Here is a 19,468-nt window from a genome sequence, read left to right as displayed (position 1 = left end):
GAGGCTCCTGAGGCCAGAGCTCACCGAGACGCGACGCGGGGCGACGCGGAGCGCTTGGGCTCCTCAGCCTCCCTCCCTCCCCTCCCCTCCCCTCCCCTCCCCTCCCCTCCCCTCCCCTCCCCTCCCCTCCCCTCCCCTCCCCTCCCCTCCCCTCCCCTCCCCTCCCCTCCCCTCCCCTCCCCTCCCCTCCCCTCCCCTCCCCTCCCCTCCCCTCCCCTCCCCTCCCCTCCCCTCCCCTCCCCTCCCCTCCCCTCCCCTCCCCTCCCCTCCCCTCCCCTCCCCTCCCCTCCCCTCCCCTCCCCTCCCCTCCCCTCCCCTCCCCTCCCCTCCCCTCCCCTCCCCTCCCCTCCCCTCCCCTCCCCTCCCCTCCCCTCCCCTCCCCTCCCCTCCCCTCCCCTCCCCTCCCCTCCCTTCGCCGCCTTATCCTTCTCAGCCGGACCGGAACTATGTGATCCCGGAAGTTCCGGGGCCATTGCTGTGTGGGATAAACAGTAATGGCGGAGGCTGCGGCTCCCGGAACAACAGCCACAACATCAGGAGCAGGAGCGGCAGCGGCGGCGGTGGCAGCGGCCTCCCTCACCCCTCTCCCCACAGTCCCTGCCCTGTCTCCGGGGGCGGGAGGAGGGAGCGACGGCAGTGGCGGCGGCTGGACGAAACAGGTCACCTGCAGGTAGGACGTTGCGTGGTCGGGCGGAGGGCGGGGGCTGCGGGAGGAGGAGGCGGCGGCGGGCGTCGCGGGCATCCTCGCCGTCCGCAGCGCCGCGTCAACCCCCCGCCCGGCCAGCGAGGCGGCGGGCGCGCGATCGCCACCTCCAGTCCCCGGAGCCCAGCGCGACGGCCCCGGCTCCTCCCCTGCCGGCTACGGTGCCTGTGGGTGAGGGTGGGCGTCCCTTCTCCGGCCTCTTATCACTCATGCTTCGGGGATGCGGCGCGAGCCTGGCGCAGTCAGTCCGTTTCCAACGACCCCCTGGGCGGCTTGAGACCCGCGGAGCGAGGGTCCCTGTGCCTTGGCTCCCGGCCGTCCGTTTGTAACGTCTTTTCTCGCCTCGGCGCCGCGCACCCCCGCCCCGCAGGGATTCGCTGCTTTTGTATGTCTTTTGTATGTGGCGGTTCCGAGCTTTGTCTCTGAACCCAGCGTTCCGAGTCGGGGCTTGTCACCTCCACCCTTGAATTTGTTTTTCTTTTCATTCTTTCTTTTTTTTATTATTATTATTAACTGCCATTATCACTGCCTCCGTGTGCGGTGTTCCTATTTCACTTGACCTACTTAACGTAAAGGAGAGCTGAGGAGTGTGAGGTTTGATTCTGGTTTGGTAAGCAAGAGGGAATTTGGAAAAAAATGATCGGATGGCGGTTATCTAATACGCATGTAAAATATTTTTTCCAGCAGTAAGCATCAGAGGTATTTGTTGTATTAACGATGTTGGGCGGGGGGTGTTTTGTGTGTGTGGGTTTTTTTTTGTTTTTTTTTTTAATTTTGAGATATCCCTGGTTGACATATAGTCCACACAGTTGTAGAATTTTCAGCAGTCTCCCTAATGCTGGGATTTGCAGGTATGCGGCACCACGCCCGAGTATATTAATTAAATCATCAGTAGCGACTGTCAAGTTTTCTGTCGGTTAAAAAAATGCAAAGGAAAAGTCGGTTTTCATGTGAGATGGACAGGACGGTTTATATGCAAATACGTAAAAATATTAGCCTAATGCAGAACTCTGCTGTATTAACTTCGGAATTGAAGAAATCCCAACCCTTTAAAGCTTTTTGAGGGGTGGGTGGGTACGGGAGTTTGAGACAGGGTCTTACTGTATATAGCCTTGGCTAGCCTGGCTTGGAAGTCTACGTAGACCAGGCTGGCCTCCAGCTCACTGATCCACCTGCCTCTGGTGCACAATCACTTCTTGGCCCAGATTAAAACGCTTTTTATTTTTCCATTTTTATTTTTCACATATCTGTGGCTGGTTTAGAACTTGCTTTGATCCCTCTGTCTCATAGAGTGTTGGGTTTAAAGGCATTCACCACCAGACAGGGATAATAGGTGAACTTTTAAAGAGCTTCATAAGATACCTTGGTTATTTTTTTTTTTTAAATCCACCATCTTGAACCTGAATCTGGTCCTGTATATCCAACACCAACATTTCAATACTTAACCTATTTATCCTGCTGTGCCTGTCAACCTGCCGAGCTTTATATTTCTACATACAGTTGTGGGTTTTGTCTTTTTTTTTCTTTTTGAGACAGTGTCTCCCTGTAGTCCGTATATTCCCAGCTGTCCTGGAACTGGCTATGTAGACTTGGATGGGCCAGGAACTCAGAAAGATCTGCCTGCCTCTTCCTCCCGAGTGCTGGGATTAAAGGCATGGGGCACTACACCCAGCCTCTCCTCTACATACAGTTGCTGCTTTCAACCATTTCCTTTTTTAAAAAAAAAAAAAACAAACAAGCATAATGGTGGGGGAATCAGGGTTGCACAGCAGAGATCTGAAGATAGTTTTGGAATTATTGTTCTTCTCCCATCTATACCTGGATTCTGGGGCTCTAACGTAGGTTGCCAGCCTTGCGTAACCAGTGCTTTTACATCTGAGCCCTTTTGCCTCCCTTTTTATCGGGGTGTGTGTGTGTGTGTGTGTGTGTGTGTGTGTGTGTGTGTGTGTAAAAGCAAGCCCATTGAGCCTAGACTGGCCTGGGACTCCTACATCATTCTGCCACTACCTCAAGTACTGAGATTACAGGCATGCCTGGCTCCCTCTTTTCCGGTTCTCCTTTTCTAAGTTCCTCTTTAATGTGCCTGACTCTTATTTCTCTGATTACTTCTTGCCTGTCTTTAGGGTCTTTTCTTTTTTGAGATTGGGTCTAACATAGCACAGGGTGACCTTAAACTCCATTTGTAGCCAAGGATGGCCTTAGCCTGATCCTATCCAGTATTCTCTTAAGTGTTGGGATTACAGGCTTGGGCTGCCCCCAGCTCCCTTTAGGGTTGGAGTTAAGGGAATTTTCTAGATGTTCTCTGGAGCGGTGGAAATTCTTTCCTGTGAACCAGTACGTTTATGTCTTAAATTTATTTGGGCGTCTGGAGAGATGGCTCAGTGTGTAAAAAGATTGCTGTTCAAGCATGAAGTCTTGAATTCAGATCCCCCCAGCAGCCCATTAGAAGCACGCAGGATGAGCTCCAGTTCTAGAATTATTGTTCTAGACTTTGAGCTTTATGAGAGGAACAGAGTTTTATTTTACAATCCCTGCAGGGCATTTCTCAGGACATAGACCAGGTACTAGTAAATGCTCCAGTTGATGTTGATAGAATTGTAAGTAAAATAATCTATCCTAATATGAATTTGTAAGATTCCTCTGCTGTCATTGAAAAAGAAATGAGACTTGTAAATTGCCCAAGACAAAGGGCTCACTTGAAATAGTAAGAAACAGGTAACTCTTTGGGACCCTCTTATTTTCCTTTTATATAAATAAGCAGTGTGTACTATACAGATGCCCAGCTGATCAATGGCAGGCATGTACCATATTGTATTTTCAATGTGTTTGAAGCCCCTTGAAGAGAATTTTCTAGTGTTTATGCTTTTTCCTTTAACAGATCACTTCTGTATCAGGAAATTTTAATGAGAATATTCTTTTTTTAAAAAAAAAATATTTTTTTTTTATGTGTATGTGTGTATTGCCTGGATGTAGGTAAGTGCACCCTTGTGCCCTCGAAGAACAGAAGAGACTGTCAGATCTCCTGGAACTGGAGTTATGGACAGTTATTAGCTGCCATGTGGATGCTGGGATTTGAACCTGGGTCATCTGCAAGAATACTCAGTGTTCTTAACCACTGAGCCATCTCTCCAGCCCCGAGAGTATTTTATACTTAGGACATAGCCCTCTTTACAGTCCTTTGGATAAGGATTAAAACTTTTTTTTTAATTGCATTCATTTATTTAGTGGTGGGGTGGCTATGTTCTTGTATACTTGTGTTCTGGTACATGTGGAGACCAGAGGACAATGTAGGGGAGTCAGTCCTCTCTTCCCACCTTTATCCAGTGAGCTATCTTACCTCTCTTTGAGACATGGTTTTACTGTGTATGTGCTCGGGCTGGCCTGAAACTCCTTATGTAGAACAAGCTGGCTTTCACCTCCAAGATCCATCTCCCTCTCCTGGAGTGCTGGGATTAAAGGTGTGTACCTTACACCCAGCTGGAGTGGTGGTTTGTTTGGGGGTTGGGGGGCATCAGGCCTGGTCTGCGTTTTTTTTTTTTTTAATGTGTATGAGTGTATTGCTTGCACGTATGTGAATGCACCCGTGTTGTGCAATGCCACGAAGGTCAGAAGAGGGCTTCGGATTCCCCCTTGGAGCTGGAGTTAAGGATGGTTCGTGGCTGCCATGTGGGTGCTGGGAATTGAACCTGGGTCCTCTACAGGAGCAGTCAGTGCTCTTAACCCAGGAACCATCTCTCCAGCCCCGAGGTTTTTATTTTTTTGAGATGGGGTGTCTATAGCCTCAGCTGGCCTGGAAGTCACCATGTACACTATCAACCAGACTGGCCCCTCTATCTTGCAGATCCACCTGCCTAAACCTCCTGAGTGTTGGGATTAAAGACATGCACAACCACACCAGGCATAGGAGTGTTCAATTTTAGTTACTCAAAACCATGATTTTCTTATTATATTTTTAAAACTTCTCTTGGAAATTCTTACTGTGTTTTATTTCTGCAGGGTAAAGAAAAGCCCAAGAAATTCTGTGCTGAGAAGCTGTTATGCTGCCACCATGAGGCTGGTTTTCTTCCTCATTAGAGCAAGGCTATGAAGTCAGAATCCTTGCTGCTAGTTGCCTTGGGTGTGAGAGTTAAAACAGTTAATATTTTAAGAAAACTTGTAGCCAGGTGTGGTGGCGCACGCCTGTAGTCCCAGCACTTGGGAGGCAGAGGCTGGCAGATCTCTGAGTTCAAGGACAGCTGGGCTACAGGGAGACCCTGTCTCAGAAAAGACCAAAAAAAAAAGAAGAAAGGAAAACTTGTAATGTGCAAACCGTAATGTTAAATTATACACTGCTTTGTTGGAGTGCTACAATAGTAGATCTTCTGGCAAGTGAAATAACACATAAAGACTCTGTTATGGGCTGGGCATGGTGGCGCATGCCTTTAATTTCAGCACTCGGGAGGCAGAGGCAGGCAGATCTCTGAGTTCTAGGCCAACCTGGTCTACACAGTGAGTTGTATTATTTAATTTTCATTTTATTTTTTTTGAGACAGGGTCTCATGTAAATGAGGCTAGACTTAAATGCCTGATCTTTAGACTGATACTCTACCCTCCCAAGTTTAGGATTACAGGAATGAGCTACCAAGCCTGCCTAGATGCTGAAAGTTTTTTTTTGTTTGTTTTTTGTTTTTTGTTTTTTTTAAAGTGTATGAGTATGTTACCTCTGTGTGTGTGTGTGTGTGTGTATATATATATATACCTGTGTCATGCAGTGCCCTCAGAAGAGGGTGCTGGGATCCCCTGGAACTGGAGTTACAGATGGTTGTTAGCCTCCGTGTGTGCTGAGAACCAAAATGGGACTCTACAAGAGGAGCCAGTGCTCTTAGCTGCTGAGCCACCTCTCCAACCCCTATGCTGAAAGTTTCAACTTTTCTTTTGAGCCAGGATATTACATTAATTTAGACCGAAGATGATTTTAAACCTATGATCCCTCCTGTCTCCATCTCCTTAGTGCTAGGATTATAGACATGTGCCAACCATACTTGTTTTATGCAGTGCTGTAGGCACTCTTTCAACTGAACTATTTCCCTAGCCCCAAGTTCTCTCAATGTTATTAATATGGCTTTGGAGACACAGTTTACCTTTACTTATTTTTTTTTTTTTTTTTTTTGCCAGATGTGAATGGTGAGATGGCTCAATAGTTAAGAGTATGTGGCTGTTCTTGCAGGTTCCCAGCACCTACATGGTGGCTAGAAACGGTTGGTAATGCCAGTTCCATGGGGTCCAACGCTGTCTTCTGGCCTGTGCTGCATTGCATGATTGATGCACTTACATACCCAGACATATAGGCAAAACAAACATAGAAAAGGGTTTTTTTTTTTTTTTTTTTCTTTTTGAGAAAGGGTCTCCCTGTAGCCCCCAGCTGTCCTGGAACTTACTACATAGACCAGGCTGGCCTTGAACTCACAGAGATTCGCCTGCCTCTGCCTCCTGGCGTGCGCCACCACCCCCAGCCAGTTATTTTTATTTTATGGGTATGAGTGTTTTACCTACATGTATTCATGCATGTTTGTATGGACTACATTGCATCCCTGTGCCCTCAAAGACTGGTCTCCTGGAACTAGAGTTAAGGATGGTTGTGAGCCCACAGTGTGGGTGCTGGGAATAAAACTCCAGACCTCAGAATGACATGTGCTCTTAACTGCTGAGCCATCTAGTCTCCCCCAGTATGTCTTTTTTGTTTTTGAGACAGGGTCTCCCTGTAGCCCCAGCTGTCCTGGAACTCACTGTGTAAACCAGCCTGCCTCTGCCTCCCAAGTGCTGGGATTAAAGGCGTGTGCCACCACGCCTGGCTATTTTTATTTTATGCATATGCGAATATTGCCTGCATGTAGATAAGTGCAATGCCCGTGGAGGTCAGAAGAGGCTGCTGGATCCCCTGGGACTGGAGTTACGGACAGTTGCTAGCTGCCATGTGGGTGCTGGGATTCGAATCAGGGTCTTTTGCAAGAACCACCAGTGTTTTTAACCGCTGGGCCATCTCTCCAGCCCCTCCAGTATATCTTTAAAAGGAAGAAATCCTAGAAATGCTTTATTCAACTACTATGATGTCTGTCCATAGTGAAATTTATTGTTTGGGAATTATATGGTAGGGATCTTTTTGGAGGGAGTCCAGGACAGGCCTCAGTATTGTAGCCCATGTTAGCCTTAAACTAATGTTAGTAGGATTATAAATGGAAGGCACACCTGGCTTTTTTTTTTTTTTTCAGTTCTCTGGGCAGTTGTGAGCTACCCCACATGGGTGCTGTGAATTGAACTCTAGTCCTCTAGAAGAATTGTATGTGCCCTTCACCATTAATCCACCTCTATAGCCTAGGGTATATAATGTATAGTGCTTATCAAAAATTAAGTGTATTAGTTACATTTCTGTTGCTGTGATAAAATGATATGACCAAGGAGACTTAATAGAAGGAAGAATTATTTAGCTTATGATTCTAGAGGGTAAGAGTCTATAATGGCAGGGAGACATGGTGGCAGGAAGTGGCCTAAGCAGAAAGCTGAGCCTTCACAACTTCAAGCAGGCAGAGAGAGACAGACTAGGAGCGGGGGAATGGTTTTCAACTCTAAAAACCCACCTCCAGTGACATGGCTTCCTCAGGCATGACCATACCTCCTAAAGGTTCTGTGATCTTCCCCAAATAGCACCATTAACTGGGGACTAAGTGTCTAGATACTTGGAACCCCCCATGGAGGACATTCTCATTCAAATGACCACATCAAGTATTGGGGGAGATGATCAATCAAGATACATTATATACACGTATGAAATTCTCAAAGAATAAATAAAACTTAAATTATCAGATATGGGGTCGCATACCTGTATTGCCATCACTTGGAAGGCCAAGGCAGGGAGGATCACGTAAGCCCAGATGTTTAGGACCAGGTTGTGGAAAATAGTGAGAGCCCCGTTTAAGAAAAACAGACATAGGCATCAAAGCAAGAAATACTACAGCAGGTGGAGTGATCAAGTGATTTGCTAATTTCTAGAAATCTTAGGTTGTGATGCCTAGAGATGCTATGAAGGTTTTGTTTGGTTCTCTTGGACCCCTAGAAACCACTTTTTCCTCTGTCACCCAGGTAGCCTAGAAATCCCTATGTAGACCAGGCTGAGTTCTACTTCTCCCTCCCAAGGGGTCCCAGGGATCAAACTGAAGTCATCAGGCTTGCTTGACAGTACCTTTACCCAAATGAGCTGTCTTGCTGACCCTTGTTTTAAGACAGGATCTCCTGGGTTGGAGAGATGGCTCAGTGGTTAAGAGCACTTGCTGGTCTTAACAGAGGAGACTCAGGTTTGGTTCCCAGCACCCATAAGAAGGCGGGCAGTTCAGGGCAGCTCACAACCATTGGAACTCCAGTTCCAGAAGATCCTATGCCCTCTTCTCGCTTCCCCAAGCACTACATACATTCAGACAAAGCATTGATAAGTATATACTAAGAAAATAGAAAAAAATTTTTTGGTCTTTTTGAGACAAGGTCTCCCTGTAGCCCCAGCTTGCCTGGAACTCGCTATGTAGACCAGGCTGAACTTGAACTCACAGAGATCCACCTGCCTCTGCTGCCCAAGTGCTAGGACTAAAACCATGCGCCACCATGCCTGGCCTGTTTTGTGGGGAAAAAAAGTTTAATGTATTTTTATTTTATTTATTATTTTACAAAGTATTTTATTTACTATTTTTATTTTATTTTTTATGTGCATGAGTGTATTGCCTGCATGTATGTGAGTGCACCTGTGTCCTGCAATGCCAAGGGCTTCAGATTCCTCTGGTACTAGAGTTAAGGACAGTGCTTATCTACCATGTGGGTGCTGGGAATCAAATCTGGGTCCTCTACAAGAGCAGTCAGTGCTCTTAACTGCTGAGCCATCTCTCCAGCCCCAGCTTTTTCTTTTTTTCTTTTTTTAGACATGAGTATTTTACCTGCATATGTGTGTGATGTGTATACAGTGCCCACAGGGGCCAGAAGAAGGTGTTGGGAGCCCTGGAACCAGAGTTAGATGGTTGTTAGCCACTGTGTTGGTGCTGGGAAGTGAACCTGAATCCTTCAAGGGTAGCCAGTACTTTAACCATTGAGCAATATCTCCAGCCCCAGGCAGCTTTTTTCTTTTTCTTTAATTTTTTTTTTTTTAAATCTTTTTGAGACAGGGTCTCCCTGTAGCCCCAGCTGGCCTGGAACTCACTGTGTAGACCAGGCTGGCCTTGAACTCACAGAGATCCGCCTGCCTCTGCCTCCCAAGTGCTGGGATTAAAGGCATGCACCACCACACCCGGCCCTAATTCTTGTTTTTTTAAAAAATATTTATTATTTTTATTTTATGTGTATGAGTGTGTTGCCTGTATGTATGTGAGTGCACCTGTGTCATGCAGTGCCACGGAGATCAGAAGAGGGCTTCAGATTCCCCTGGAAATGGAGTTACGGACGGTTCGTAGCCACTGTGTGGGTGCTGGGAATCAAACCTAGGTCCTCTGCAAGAGCCATCTCTCCAGCCCCTAATTTTTGCTTAACTGCTGAGTCATCTCTCCAGCCCCTATTTCTTATTTTTTTTTCCCTTCTTTTTTTTTCTTTTTTTGGTCTTTTTGAGACAGGGTCTCCCTGTAGCCCCAGCTGTCCTGGAACTATGTAGACCAGGCTGGCCTTGAACTCACAGAGATCTGTCTGCCTCTGCTTCCCAACTACTGGGATTAAAGGCATATGCCACCATGCCCAGCTTCCAGCCCCCTATTTCTATTGTTTTATGTGTATAAGTATTTGCCTGCATATCTAAGTGCACCCCTGTGTGCTGTGCCATCTGAGGCTAGAAAAAGGGAGTCAGATCTCCTGGATCTAGAGTTTACATTTGTTAGCTGCCATGTGGTTGCTGGGAACTGAATATGGCTCCTCTGCAAGAGCCATTAGTGCTCTTAACCACTGAGCCATCTTCTCCAGCTCCCAGGTTCTGATTTAATAGGCCCCCGGTGGGGTCTTCAGTTTACTTTGTCTAGCAGCCAGGTGATGGTGTTGCTCTGTTGGTCCAGGTCAGGCCTTAGAAAACTGGATTGTGTTTCTGTTCTTGGTGTTTGGAAACTATTACTCGTGTCTCCCGTAATCTTTTAAGTTTGCTGGCCTAATTTTGCTTGTTTTCATATGTGGCTTTTATTGTTTCCTTGATAGTCAAACACAAACAGCATCCTTTCTAGGCTGAATGGTTTCTTATCTTTGATTTGCTTTGCAGATAGAGCCGTAGTTAGTGGCTCAAGTTAGTGGAGAATTAGAAGCTGCTGCTCTAGGACTATAAAATGAGGACAGCCAGCCATCAGAGTTGACCTGCTGGGGCAAGATGAATACTTAAAGTCTTTAGGTTGGGGGCCTGGGGATACAACTCAGTGGTATAGTGCTTGAGGCTCTCTGTTCAGCCCCCCCCTCAAAAAAAAAACCACCTCATATCTTCTTTCTGGAGGTGTATCTGTGTTGTTCTGCCTGTCATAATACCTAATGGATCATCTTGGCCATACAGTCTGGGGTCATTGACTGCTCGCTTGCTATGTCAGTGTACTACCAAGAATGAATTAATAATGAATTCTTTGAGAATTGGCTTTAGTCTTCTAATCTAGTTTTATGGTCCTTTGTCTTATGTCTTACAGGTATTTTATGCATGGGGTTTGTAAGGAAGGTGAAAACTGTCGCTACTCACATGACCTCTCTGACAGTCCGTATGGTGTAGTGTGCAAGTATTTTCAAAGAGGGCACTGTATTTATGGAGACCGCTGCAGGTAAGAAATAGTTTATAAACTCAGTTTTGTTCAGAGGTGGGCTGAGGAAGAAATGAAAGTAAAAGATGCCTTGAAAAGTACTTCTTGGGTTTTAATCCCAGTACTTGGGAGGCAGAGGCAGGAGGGTGGATCTCTGATTTTGAGGCTAGCCTGGTCACAAAACAAGTTCCAGGCTAGCTGGGGCTATAGAGAGACCCTGTCTCAAAAAGACCAAAAGAACAAAAATGCTTCTTGGGCCAGCTGAGGTGGTAGTACATGTCTGTAATCCTAGCTGCTTGGGAGGCTGAAATAGGATAGCAAGTTTTGAGGCCAGCTCGGCCTACATAGTCAGACCTTGTCTTGTCTCTAAGGGGAAAAGGGATGGATGTAGCTCTGGGTGATAGACTGCTTGCCTATTCACTAATGTACAAGGAGAAAATTATACAATCCTAAGAGATATGGTGAGGGTGTATTTGTATATGCTGGCCTATGTCTATAATCCTAGCACTTGGGACACTGAGGCAGGAGGATTACCTGTTCATAGTTAGCCTGGACTACAGTGTAAGACCCTGTCTCAAAAAAACTAAAATAAGGGGGCCAGAGAGATGGCTCGGTGGTCAAGAACACAGAGTGTTCTTGCAGAAGACCCAGGTTTGAATCCCAGCACCCACATGGCAGCTAACAGCTGTCCATAACTCCAGTTTCAGGGGATCCAACAGCCTCTTCTGTCCTGTGGGCACTGCATGACACGAGTGCACTTACCTACATGTGCACAATACATGTAGGCAATACACGCATACACATAAAATAAAAATAAATATTTTTAAAAAAAAAAAAAGCATATGGGCATGGTGGCCCATGCCTTTAATCCTAGGAAGAGGCAGGCGGATCTCTGAGTTCAAGGCCAGCCTGGTCTGTAAGTTCCGGGACAGCTGGGGCTACAGGGAGACCCTGTCTCCAAAAAAGCAAACAAAACTGAAAGGTTATGGTTACTAGATTGTTTTTATAGTTGTTCTCAGGGCTGGAGAGATGACTCAGCAGTTAAGAGCACTGACTTACTCTTGCAGAGGGCCCAGGTTCAATTCCCAGCACCCACATGGAGGCTACGAACTGTCCTTAACTCTCCTGTTCCAGGGGAATCTGAAGCCCTCTTCTGACCTCCGAGGCATTGCACGACACGGGTGCACTCACATACATGCAGGCAATACACTCATAAAACTAAAATATATATATAAAATAAATGTAGTTCTCTACTAATATGATTGATGAGAGAACCTGGGGTACATTAGGTCCCCTCTTTTATTTTTATTATTTTTCTTTTTGTTCTGTGGATGAAACCCAGGGCCTCATGCTTCATTCACTCAACTACTGAGTGAAACACCTAGCTGTTGGAGCTTGGGAGTTTAAAAAACTTCCTGCAACCTGGAAGCTCAGAAACAACAACAGAAGCCAAGAGGGAAGGGCTCTGGGGTAATGATTCAGGAATACCCCTATAGTGTTTGTGAACCAACAGAGATTAGTTACTAAGTAATCTCCATGATTTGTGTAATTGCTGTAATCCTGCCTGCTCATATTTAACAGTAGTGGCTTCTGTTTAGAAATTGAGCACAGCTAATTTTCCCAGTTCACAAGATGTCTAGGTACTATTAAGTTAATCCAGAAACTAACAGGTTAAGACTGAGCTTTGCCAGGCCTGATTGTGCACACCTTTACTTCCAACACTTGGGAGACAAAGGCAGGGGGAATTGAGGCTAGCCTGAGGTCTGCAAAGTGAGTTCCAAGGGCTACAGGGAGACCTGCCTTAAAAAGACAAAAACATCTCTTTCTTTGGGGAGGAGTACTTATGATGTGGCTGGTGTGGCTCCTGGCAAGACATAATTTCCTAGCTTTCCCTTGTGCCAGCACTGTAAGAGTCAGGAAAAGCCACAATGCCTTTTATGACCTAGTCATAAAAGTGATGTGCTGTCACTTTAAATTCTGGACAAAGAAGTTGAAGTGATGTGCTGTCACTTTAAATTCTGAACAAAGTCATTAAGTCCAGCCCACATTGAAGTGAAGAGGTACTGAGCTCCACTTTTGGAAGGAGAGAGATGTCAGAGACTTGGGTATGCTTGAAACCACAACACTCGGTATGACTTTGTAGCCAGTGTCATAGCCACATATTGTGTGTGTGTGTGTGTTTGTGAGCTGTTGACATCAAGTACATGGAGTTCAAAAGAGTATGGGTAGGAGGTATTTATTCCTCTATGTATTTGTTGGGAAACTACTCCAGTAAGGATGGAAAAACAAAGCAAGCCTTCCTTTACTCTTCTTAGGTGACCATAAGAGCCCAGTATGGGTCCCTTGATATCTGAGGGTGATGATTAATCATTTTGCAATTGTCTTTTGTGTATGTGTGTGCCTGTGCCTGTGGCATGGATGTAAGCGTACCGCATGTGTGCAATGACTGTGGAGGCCAGAAGAGAGCATTGGATCCTCTGGAACTGGAGTTGTGGCTGCCTGTTGTTAACCTGTCATGTAGGTGCTGAGAATCAAAGCCAGGTCCTTTGCAAGAGCAGCCAGTGCTCTTAACCACTGAGCCATCTCTCCAGCCTGCAGATAGGTCTTTTGTAGTCACAGTACTAAAAGGAGTAAGGGTTGTTAGTACACCGTCCTATGATGAACAGATAATTCTTTCAAGAGGACAGTTTCTGCAGGAGGTATAGATTAGACTAGGCTCAGTGTGGAGAAACGGGGTTGTATAGTATGTTGAGAGTTAGGGCCCACAGTGACCAGAAGAAAGGAATTAAGTATCGATGAGAACAGAGTGTTGTGAGTTAACTAAGACAGAATAGGCAAATGAACAGCTCATGAACAGATGGGCTATTTTCAGAAGAGGGACTCGTGAGCATTGATAGCTTGAATGATGAATGGGACATTGAAGAGATCTTTGTCAAGCTTTAAAAGACCTGTACGTGGCAACCATTTTCTTTTTCAAACCTCATGGAGAGGATGCAAGGTTTGAGTCTAGAAAGTGAGATGGGCTTGCCCTTGTTTCAGCAAGACTGACATTTGGGCAGATGCACGGAATACTCATTTAAGGAATTTTAATAAGGATTAATAAGGATGCAGTGCCCTTGTTTTGTCATTCTTTCCTCAAATAATCCTGATTTGACCTGGATTTAGAGCTCTTGAGATAAAATGAACTGGTATTAGGGAAACCTGTAAAAGTCTGACAAAAAGTTGGATGATGATTTTACCAATATAGGTGATTGATTACTAAAAGCTTGATTGTGGACTAGCCAAAGAATCTTATGGCTTCCCCTGAAACCTCTAGCTTTATCTTTCTTCCTTTCTTTCCTTTTTTTTTTTTTTTTTTTTCGGTCTTTTTTAGACAGGGTCTCCCTGTAGCCTCAGCTGGCCTGCAACTCACAGAGATCTACCTTCCTCTGCCTCCCAAGTACTAGGATTAAAGGCATCCACCACCACATCCAGCTGTATTTTTTTCATTTAAAGTTATTCCAAAGGTCTTAAACCAACTCTTGACTGTTACTCTGTATGGATTGGGGAGGGAGGTGAGGGCAATTCTGGGGATTGAGGGTCTTGGCATGTTAAGTATGTACTCTGCCACTGTATTACATATATCCTCTACCCTTTTTATTTTGAGACAGTTTCCTTAAGTTGCCTAGACTAGCCTGAACTTGTTGCTTTGTCTCAACCTTTTAAGGGGGTGAATGCCACCACATCCTTGGTCTGCCCAGGTGTCCTGAAAATTCCACTCTTTATTTCTGAGTTCCCTTTGGAGGAATTTGCCCCATTTGTCTACTAAAGGATCCCATAAAACTTAAGTATTTTGAGATAGTCTCGCTGTAGCCCTGGCTTATTTGACTCTCCCTTAAACTCACAGATCCACCTGCCTTCCTCTACAGGATTCAAAGTGTATGCCACCATGCCTAGCAACTTCTTAGACTTTTTCATTGCGGTTGTTTGTGTGCACCCACTCATGTGGAAGTCAGGACAAGTTGCAGGAGTCAGCTTTTTCCTTCATCGGGTGGGTCCCAGGGTGGCACGCACCTTCACGTGCTGAGTATCTTTATAGCCTTCATTAAATTAATTTTAGTTTGAAAGTTATACTAATAAGTAAATGGAAGAAAAGCTCTATTCAGTTGTTTTCTCAGCTTGAATTCATCACTTAACACTTAAACTGAAAGGATCAGCAATTTTGTCAAATTATTTAGTAACTGTAATAACAAAGTCAAGGCCCTTGGATCCAGTGGATGCGAGAATTGCACAGACTGGGTTGGCAAACATTCTGTACAGGTTGAGAGAATACATCTTGATGACTCAGGGTGTATGGTTTCTATATGCAAAACCAGCCACAGACAACACATAACTAATGTATATGCAGTGTTCTAATTGCAGCTTTATTTTGGGCCACGATAGTTTGAATTTTATACAACTTTCATGTGTCATTAAATGATGAGTTCTTTTTTAGCCATTTTAAAGTGGCATAATTGTTCTTTTTTGAATTTGGGCACAGGACTATATGTGGTGTGCCAGTCCATGTCCACATTTTCAAGTGAGAGGCCTGACTTTTATTTTTTGGTCTTTTTGAGATAGGGTCTCCCTATATAACCCCAGCTGGCCAAGAACTCACTGTATAGACTGTAAGACCAGGCTGGCCTTAAACTCACAGGGATCCGCCTACCTCTGCCTCCTGAGTGCTGGGGCTAAAAGCATGTACCCTACTACACTTGGCCTTTTTTTTTTTTTAAACTTTTAAAAAAAATTTATGTGTGTGCGTGTATTGCCTGCATGTAGGTAAGTGCACCCGTGTTGTACAATGCCCTTGGAGGTCAGAAGAGGCTGTCAGACCCCCTGGGACTGGAGTTATGGATAGTTGTTAGCTGCCATGTGGGTACTGGGAACCAAACCTGGGTCTTCTGCAAAAGCAACTGTTACCCTTAACAGCAGAGCCATCTCCTCAGCCCCCTCTTAAAGAGAATCTCCTAAGTTGCAAGTTTGCTGACTCATGGTCTTTGGCCTTGATCAGCAGTATTGGCATCACACTGTGGCTTGCTGTATACAAAGACTCATGGGCTCTATTCCAGACCTAGAAAGTAGGTATCTGGGCCTGTACTTGCCTAGATGCACAAGCCCATGGATTTAATCACAGCTACAAGAAGAAACAATAAAGGCCAGGTATGGTCTCATGCCTTTAATTGAAGCATTTGGGAAGGTACTGCGGTAAGATTGCCACACATTTAAGGCTATCCTGGACTTCCTAATGAGTGTGAGTCCAGCCTGGGTTCCAGAGCCAGACCCTATCTCAAACCAAACAAAACCCAACCCTTGAAGCTGTAAGGGTCCAGGAGCTAGATGTAGCTGGATAGTTTGTAACTGCTTACTTCCTTTTTTCTTTCTTTATCAGGTATGAACACAGTAAGCCATTGAAGCAAGAAGAAGTGACTGCTGCAGATCTGAGTGCAAAACCATCCCTTGCAGCTTCCTCCAGTGTCTCATCTGGAGCTGGTTCACTTGCTGAAATGAATCCAGAAGAAGCTGAGTCAAGAAACCCAAAGCTCCCAACTATCGGAGCAGGGTCAGAGGACTGGGTGAATGCCATTGAATTTGTTCCTGGGCAGCCCTACTGTGGCCGTAGTAAGTATTCTGAGGATCCTGTAAAATACTGTTACAGGGCTAAATGACAGTCCATCAGTGAGCTGAGTCTTTCTGCTCCCAGTCATTTAGCCTGATATCAACACTTTAAATTGGGTTACTTAAGACTTGGGTGAATAGAAGCTACTTTTTGAGCCCCAATAGTAATGAATTAAGGATGTTTAAGAAAATCCAGAATCATCCCATATGTGATTGCCCCTCCCCTACCACCTTTGGTGCTAGGGTCAAATCCAGGGTTTGAACTTGCTAGGCAAGTGCTTTACCACCGAGCTACACAGTCAGCCCCCAAATAATCCTTTGGGGTTTTTGTTTGTTTGTTTAGTGGTTTTGTTTTTTTGTTTTGTTTTGTTTTGAGAGAGACTGGGTCTCTTGCTCAGGCCAACCTCAAACTCATCAAGTAGCTCCAGTTTCCCTAATCAATAGTAAGATTAAATTTCAGTTGCACAAGATACTCAAATAGAGAGCTGGGCTTGATGTAATTCCAGCTTTGGAGCCACTGAGATGGGATGATCAGTAAGTTCAAGACCAGCCTGGGCTGCACAGTGAGATCTTTTTAAAAATTTTTTATTGGTTTTGTGTATTTCATCTTTATACCCCTTCCTCCTTCCCTTTTGGGATCTCCCATAGCCCCCACACTGGAGTTCATGCATTCTGTCATTTGTGTTAAGGCCTATTATATTATAAAGTTAGTGTCAACCCAAAACAGGCTGGAGAGACTTCCTGCTCTTCCAGAGGGAAGGACTGTGTTCAGTTCCCAGCACCCATGATGGGAGGCTCACAACCAGCTATTAATAATAATTCTAGGGGGGGCGGGATTTGATGCCCTCTTCTAGTTTCTTTGGGCTCATGTGCTGAACCCCTCCATATGTACACATAATTGAAAAAGTGAGAAACAGCTGGGGAGTGATGATGTATACCTGTAAATCCATTACTGGATAGTCTGAGGTAGGCAGGTGGCAAATTCTAAGCCATCCTGGGCTACCCTGTCTCAAACCCAAGGGGGAGCCAGGCACAGTGACACACACCTTTAGTCCCAGAGGGTGAGGCTGGCAGATCTCTTGAGTTTGAGACCAGCATGGTCTATAGAGCAAGTTCCAGGCTAGCTGAAGCTATAGGTTACAGACTCAACTCAACTGGGGAAAAAGTTAATTTTTTTTTTCCTTTTTGGTCTTTTTGAGACAGGGTCTTCCTGTAGCTGCAGCTGTCCTGGATTCACTATGGAGACCAGGCTGGCCTCAAATTCACAGAGATCTGCTTGCTTCTGCCTCCCTAGCGCTGGGACTAAGGCATGCACTGCCATGCCCAGCTAAAAGTGAAAATTTTAACAGGCTATCTCTTGGGTTTAAAGTTGTTTTGATTATTTTTTCAGTTAGGTTCTAGGTTACCTTTACATTTCATGTTTCTGCCTTATATACTGAGACCTTTACCATATTCTTAAAACATTTGTAGCTGCCCCTTCCTGCACTGAAGTACCCCTGCAGGGCTCTGTGGCCAAGGAAGAGTCGGAGAAGGAGCAAACCACGGTGGAGACAAAGAAACAGCTTTGCCCCTATGCTGCAGTGGGAGAGTGTCGCTATGGGGAAAACTGTGTGTATCTCCATGGAGACTCCTGTGACATGTGTGGGCTGCAGGTCCTACACCCAATGGATGCGGCCCAGAGGTCACAGCACATAAAAGTAAGTGCTCAAAGATGCTGTGTTACTGAGTGTGCAAAATCACATTTGCCTTCTGAGAAATCATTGTAAGTAGCGGTATGTTTCTCCCAGGGTCTGTGGCGTACTTTATCAAACAGTGACGATGGTGATTCATACCTATAGTCCTAGCACTGTAGAGGCTGAGGGCAGAAAGATGCAGTTTAAGGCAGAACCTCAGACTGGGCTTTCCTTTCTTAGAGTTTTTCTGAGATTCATATTTTATATTTCTTGTATTCCTTTAGAAATAAGTATTTCCTAGCTTGTTAGTATATTTATAGCATTGGATAATTACTATATAGTGGATATTACCACTATTCTCATTCAGGTCATTTTCATCTTTTAGTGCACCCACCTTAGTAGACTACTCTGTCACTCTGTTCTCCCTTCCAGCTGCTGCAGTAGTGAATCTACTTTTGCTTCTGTGGGGTCCTTTTTCTTAATTCTGAGATTTTTTTTTCTTTTTTGGAGATGGCCTCACTATCTAGAGATCCACTGGCTTCTACCTCACAAATGCTACAATTACAGGGGCATGCCCCCATGTGCAACTGGGATGCTTTATGTAGTCATACAGTATATGACCTTCAGCGACTGGTTTCTTGACTTAGCCTAGTGTCCTCTATGTTGGAGCTACAGGGAGACCTTATCTCAAAAAAGATGAAGAAAAAAAAACATGTCCATCTAGCCCCAACCTGCCTGGAACTCACTGTGTAGACCAGGCTGGCATTGAACTCACAGCTCCACCTACCTCTGCCTCCCAAGTGTTGAATTAAAGGTGCATGCCACCGCTCCCAGCTTGGCGCTTTTGTTTGGTCACCCTGTAGCCCCATCTGGCCTGGAACTCACTATTTTTACTTTATGAGTGTATTGCCTGCATGTAGGTAAGTGCGCCTGAGTCGTACAATGCCAGAGGAGGACAGAAGAGGCTCTTGAATCCCTTGAAACTGGAGTTAAGACGGTTGTTAGTTTGACAGTGTGAAAAGTTTTAGCATTTTGATTTTTAGTCTGGTCTGCTGGGTCCCAATGCAAGAGCTTAGTCCAAATGAATGGTCTGCATAAATGTTTCTTTTTTTTTTTTTTTTTTTTTTTTTTTTTGAATTTTATGTGTGTGAATGTTGTTAGGCTTGTATGTGAGTGCACCCATTTTGTGCAGTGCCCATAGTGGATAGAAAAGGGCATCAGATCCCCTGGAACTGGAGTTACAGATGCTTGTTAGTTGGCATGTGGGTGTTGGGATTCAAACCTGGGTCTTCTGTAAGAACAGCCAGTGCTCTTAATCGCTGAGCCATCTCTCTCCAGCCATCCAGCCAATCCCCGCCCCCCTTTTGTAACATTAATTTCTTGTGTGTGGGGGATCAGATGACAACTTGGGATTGTTGTTTACACTGTGTAGGACCCAGGGATGGAATTCAAGTGATCAAACCTGACAGTATTTTTACTAGCGAAATCATCTCACTCACCATACCTTGGACATCTTTAAGGAATGGAATAGCTGGGTCACATGGCAACTCTGCTTAGCAGTTTGAGCACCTGCCAGGCTTTCTGTAGTCCTGCCCTGTTTACCTTGTCAATGAGACAGGGTCTCCCTGGAACTCACAGATCTGCGTGCTGGGATTAAAGGTGTGCACCACTACCTCTGGCTCTGCACTTAA

At 45.2% G+C, this 19,468-nt stretch overlaps 1 protein-coding gene across 2 annotated transcripts in view; it reads left to right on the top strand.

Moving 5' to 3' along the window:
• Window positions 1–399: 399 nt before the first annotated feature.
• Window positions 400–19,468, top strand: part of Mkrn1 (makorin ring finger protein 1) — a 23,427-nt gene continuing 4,358 nt past the window's right edge. The window contains exons 1-4 of one of the 2 annotated variants that reach the window (XM_008823506.3): window positions 400–670; window positions 10,360–10,488; window positions 15,878–16,107; window positions 17,575–17,801. In XM_008823506.3, coding sequence (XP_008821728.1) covers window positions 495–670; window positions 10,360–10,488; window positions 15,878–16,107; window positions 17,575–17,801 — 762 coding nt within the window. In that variant the 5' untranslated portion in view covers window positions 400–494. Of the gene's footprint in view, window positions 671–897; window positions 1,314–10,359; window positions 10,489–15,877; window positions 16,108–17,574; window positions 17,802–19,468 lie in introns of those variants that run through there. The other variant, XM_008823508.3, reaches the window with a different exon arrangement.

The sequence above is a fragment of the Nannospalax galili genome, unplaced genomic scaffold (assembly GCF_000622305.1).
Source record: "Nannospalax galili isolate Female #2095 unplaced genomic scaffold, S.galili_v1.0 scaffold307, whole genome shotgun sequence".
Classification (NCBI taxonomy): domain Eukaryota; kingdom Metazoa; phylum Chordata; class Mammalia; order Rodentia; family Spalacidae; genus Nannospalax; species Nannospalax galili.
The sequence above is the reverse complement of the archived record's forward strand: the minus strand, read 5'-3'. Positions and strand labels throughout refer to the sequence as shown.